Source organism: Polistes canadensis, unplaced genomic scaffold, assembly GCF_001313835.1.
Source record: "Polistes canadensis isolate GaletaPanama2010 unplaced genomic scaffold, ASM131383v1 scaffold_408, whole genome shotgun sequence".
In the NCBI taxonomy this organism is placed as follows: Eukaryota; Metazoa; Arthropoda; class Insecta; order Hymenoptera; family Vespidae; genus Polistes; species Polistes canadensis.
In genome coordinates, this window is record NW_014569955.1 from 7,261 (window position 1) to 12,125 (window position 4,865).

The 4,865-nt window shown below is 46.1% G+C and overlaps 1 protein-coding gene across 1 annotated transcript; it reads right to left on the reverse strand.

Annotated features, from left to right (window-relative positions):
* Positions 1–3,452: 3,452 nt before the first annotated feature.
* Positions 3,453–3,947, reverse strand: LOC106792341. The gene has a single exon (XM_014758719.1). It carries the CDS (start codon positions 3,945–3,947, stop codon positions 3,453–3,455), a length of 495 nt encoding a protein of 164 aa, XP_014614205.1.
* Between the last annotated feature and the right edge of the window lie 918 nt (positions 3,948–4,865).

Here is a 4,865-nt window from a genome sequence, read left to right on the forward strand (position 1 = left end):
CTGGATCGCATTTAGGGGACCGGGCAATAAAGTCCCCCGCTACCAGTGCTGGAAGAGCAGGATATGTTCCTAAAAGCACTTCGAGCTCATCAAGGAGTCTACAAAAATTTCTAATATTCTCACTGGGAGAAAAGTAGATCGAAACTACCAGTGATTCCCCATATTTGACGGCTACAAAAAAGGTCCCCTGACGCACCAGGCTGCAGGGTCATCCACTTTTGTCCACGAACACCGACAACCGTCTCCCAGGTACGAGAACTATCTCTTGTCCCTGGGTGGGGCCCACCAAGACTCCGCGATTATCACAACGCTGCCATCCGTTGCGCCAGCAGTTCCTGGGTACAGCACGCATGATTTAATTTTATTTGTAAAAAGACGTCTGCTATTATGCTTATTGTTTTCCCGCAGACTCCTCCCCGGCCTCACCGCCTGCCCTGTGTTATCCAGGACAATGAGACCGCATCTCCCAGTTCTGTTGCCCTACTGTGATTAACGTCCATGAAGGAACATATGTTCCACCTCCATGTCGTCCACTACACTCGGGACTTCCTCCCTTACTACCCGAATCGATTTATTAATTGTTTTTTCTTCGGTGACGATCGGGCCACCCTGAGAAGGACCTGGGACCGTGTTGGGCGGTTCCCCGCTTCTCTGTAGACCCCATCCTTCCCTCTAATTGGACGCACAATTAGGCACTCCCAAGACCCTACTCTGTGTCCCGTTTGTAGTTGCCCCGCGTCCTTAAAAACCGAGCACCGGGATTTATTCTCGCAACTCTTAGCAACAGGTCTTGGTTCTACACACAAAAAGAAAACCCTAGTCCTGGCGTTCGGGGCCGGACAGGAAGCCGCTACATGGCCCTTTGCTAGGCACTAGTGGCATCTTAAGTGCCTCTGTTTCAAGGCAGCACCCTCACCGAGGTCCAGCCCACTGTAATTCTCTCTTTCTCGATCGCGTCTTGGTTCAACGTCGTCGCGGCTACTACCGTGACCTCGTCCATTCTGCCTCTACCAATGCGGGTGTTCCCCACCTTTATTGAATTGGGGTCCACCCCTTGTTTCACCTTCAATAAGGCGTATTTTGTTGCTACTTGGACCTGCAGCATCAAGGTGCTCGTCCGACAAATTTAATATATCTAGGGTTTCCCGATGGCAGCGCTGCCATATGTCCTGAGATGTCTTCCTTAATGTTACTGCACCGTCTTCTGTCGGACTGTACTTCGAGTGTGCAGTCTTTGACTAGCTTAATCAGCCTGTCAGGCTCTATGTTTGAAACAGGAGGCTTCGATGGCACTTGTTTATCTAAGCTAGTGAGATCGATAATTTTTCTCTACGAAGAAAATGCTTAGACCATTGGTCTAGCTCGCTTGTACATCCTTAACCACTTGCGGTGCAAAGAAATTCTCGGTTGCGCGTGCCAGAACAATCGAGCGGGAATCCTTGTCTTCTCCGTTAATTTATAGAAATAACATCACTGGCTTCGCTATCACTTTCCATTTTATAGTCTGGGGTCAATACTGATAACTTTACACGATGAAGAGCAAGCAGAAACTGTGCCTCGGTAAAGAATATTATTGAACAGTGGACGTGCCACGCACGGCATTTTTCTTTCTGTAACAATCGCGCAATGACGTGCGTAACACGTCGCTGGCGTTCCGGTAACAAAAGCATGTTGACGTGCGTGGCACATCTTTCCACCGCAAGTGGTTAAAAGCGTGACCGAGTCCAAGTCGGGGAGTTTAGCCTATTTCAACCCCTTGGCGATGTGTTGTTGCTCTTCCACGTGGCGCTCCTTTCTTCCGTAGGCCAGGTTGCCTACCTGGGATGCATTGCTTGTCACATTATCCAGATCTGAGGCCAGGTCACCTACTTCAAGCTCCTGGCAGTTGTTAGTTGTCGACGGCGGGTGGCCTGCCCTAGTACCATCTGTCACCGCCGTGACGGGAGTATCCCTCCCACGTCCACTTACTACTGGAGATATGCCTTCCATAATTTTTTTTTTAATAGTGGGTGGCAATCCCTCCAACGGAGAGGAAAGGAAACGAAAGGAAAGAAAAGAAAAGAAAGGAAGTAAAAGAGAAAAGCAAAGAATAGAAAAAGAAGGGACAGAAAGAAATAACAAAAGAAATAGCTACACGAGAATACACACCATTCATACCGTCTTTTTTAGTCGTCTCTTACGACAAGCAGGGAATACTGTGGGAGTATTCTACTACCGCCTATCCACGGGGGTAACCCTGACGCAATCTTTTTTTTTCTCTGTCGGGTGGAAAACCTTCATAGGTCTCCCCCTAGGGCCCGATACCTAGGGGAGTGTCGGATTCGTATCGACTAATAACCACCCGCTAATCATGTAATCCATGTAACGGGAGAGGCTAATGAATCTGCGTGTCTTGCACATTACATGGACACCGCCTCTCCATGGAGTGCCAGACCAGTTCGCCCCGCTCTCACCCATTCATCCATCCATCTATTCATTCCTTATACACACCTTAAAGATAAATAATTTTGCACACTACGGTTTCCCGAAGGCGTCGATAACTATAGTCTACTATGTACACATCGCTATTCGCGGTCAATTTTTTTTTTCTTTTTTGTTTTTATACTCCCTCCGGAGGCGAAACTACGTGTGTCTATTTACAACTTGAGTCTATGTACAAACTTATTACTAAACGGCATTACAAACTTATTATTAAACATCGGCATGCTGTCCAAACTGTAACACACTCCCTCCATCACCACATGCAAACTACCTACTCAGGAGCAGCGGCGCGCAATTCTCGATAAGGCGCTGCCCAAGGCTGTTCGGAGTCTCGTTCGATGGGGCTGCGTAGGGGCTACCCGCCTACACGACTTTGCATGCGTCCATCCGTTCCTTTCTCTCTCTCACTCATCCCTCTCACATTCATCCGTTCACCAGTCCTCACCGCGAGTTCTCTCTTTCTGCCACTTTTGGTAAACCACGATTTTCCTGTATGGTATCACACACTAATGTTTTTCTTCTGAACAATAGCTCGGCTGTAGAAACGCTGTTACAGTAGTTTTTTTGGTATATGTGATGCCAACAACTAAGATACGGCTCCAATATCGACAATATAGTTTCTTGCAACTTTTTGCCTTGCCCCGAATAGATCTCAAAGTTGCATGTATACCCACTCTCACTTTCACAAAGCATTCTGATCAAAATTCCATACTTCGTTATCTTCGCCTGGTTGTATGTTCTATAGCTGATGCGTCCGCTGAATGGTACCATGGCTTCGCCTAGAGCTAGCTCCTGTTTGGGTATTTATAGGGCCTGATATTTTGGAATGAAAAGTGATTTAAATTTGGAAAGTCTGTCTTGAGGACCTATACGTTGTGTATTATCATTTAGATGAAAAAATGTGTGAATTTGCTCAAATCACATTCTGGTCATAGTTGTTCGAAATATTGGTGTTTCAACTAAAGAATCCGTTAATCTTTCCAACAAGTTTTTCTGGTTTGACCCATCAATATCAGCAATCCAAGAAACTTCTTTATTTCATTGGTGGTCACTTCCGTCCATGGTACCATTTTTGCAGAGATTTTATGTAAGGCTTTCATTTGAGAATGGTACAAATTGGTTTGCGTAACGACTAAATCGAAAAATGTCTTGTCAAAAAATAAATCCGTTACTTCACTGATAGTTGGTGCGTCACCAAGTTCAATGGTTGCACTAGGAATATTTAAATAATTCGGTAAGTTTAGTGTGATATCATGTTCGTTCCATTCTTCCTTCAATTCGTCGTCGCTATCTGATACTATTATATTTCTTTTTCGAGATTTTTGAGGCTTAATATCAGATTCACTATCTTCTGATATAGTATTATTTTCGAAGTTACCAGAATCTGATTCACAATCACTTAGACAATCAGATAAAGCATCTGCGTATACTTTAGTAAAAGGTTCTTCATTGGTGCGTTCGGTCATCGTGGAAATTCTTTTTACAACTAAGAACGAAACTTGGCCGGTCTTATAAGCGAGACACAACTCGAGGTATGCAGACCAAATAATTACGCTACAAGATTTCCAACAGTGTGCCGTAAAAACAATAAGGATGCGGAAAAAAGCTTATTACGAGTTTACTCATGACCGGTCACCAACGCTTGGCCACGGAAACACGAGCTAACTCGTGACTGGTCAGCAATGTGTTAAGGCCTAAGTCCTGGTCGCGATTGCCTGTAATAGGTCCCGCCCCGTTGACAGGAGGGCCGTGTTATTTGCATAAAAGACAACACGGGACCCCCCTGGCTACGTAACCCGGAGGACACTGTCATACGTGACGTTTCAAAGCGTGGGGCTCAGGACACAACCCTGTTGTACCCCACGCGAAACACGCTTCCTAATAATACGCCCTTGTTTTCCGGTGTAAAGTATGAGCCGGTCGCACATGTAGTCTTTAACGATGCCCATTAAGTAGGCAGGAAAGTCACCAGCCTCCATTGCAGCCAAAATAATCTCTCTGAGCAAGTTAAATGCGTTACTAATGTCTAACGACACTAGCAAACCAACGCGTCTATCCGTGCACTTCCGCCGCATACATTCAGTCATCGTTTGTATGGCTCTGATCGTCGAGCGACCAACGCGGAACACGTGCTGCGCGGGCGATAATAAATTTCTACACTCTAATAAATCGCTCACCCTGAAAACGATGATCGTATCGAAGAACTTGCTGGCCTCGTCAAGGAGACGGATCAGTCTGTATGAGTTTGGCAGTTCCGGGCTCGCATCCGGCTTCTTTTTTAGCAGTACTAGTCTGGCTCTTTTCCAGACCCGTGGAAAGCTGCTGGTTTCATGGCAGGCTGCATAGCACTCAACTAACCCCTGGCTGCAATGTTCAGCAGCCTC

What these genes read in the sequence shown, in the direction of transcription:
- LOC106792341 (XM_014758719.1), bottom strand. Translation starts at nt 3,947, where the DNA reads ATGACCGAACGCACCAATGAAGAACCTTTTACTAAAGTATACGCAGAT.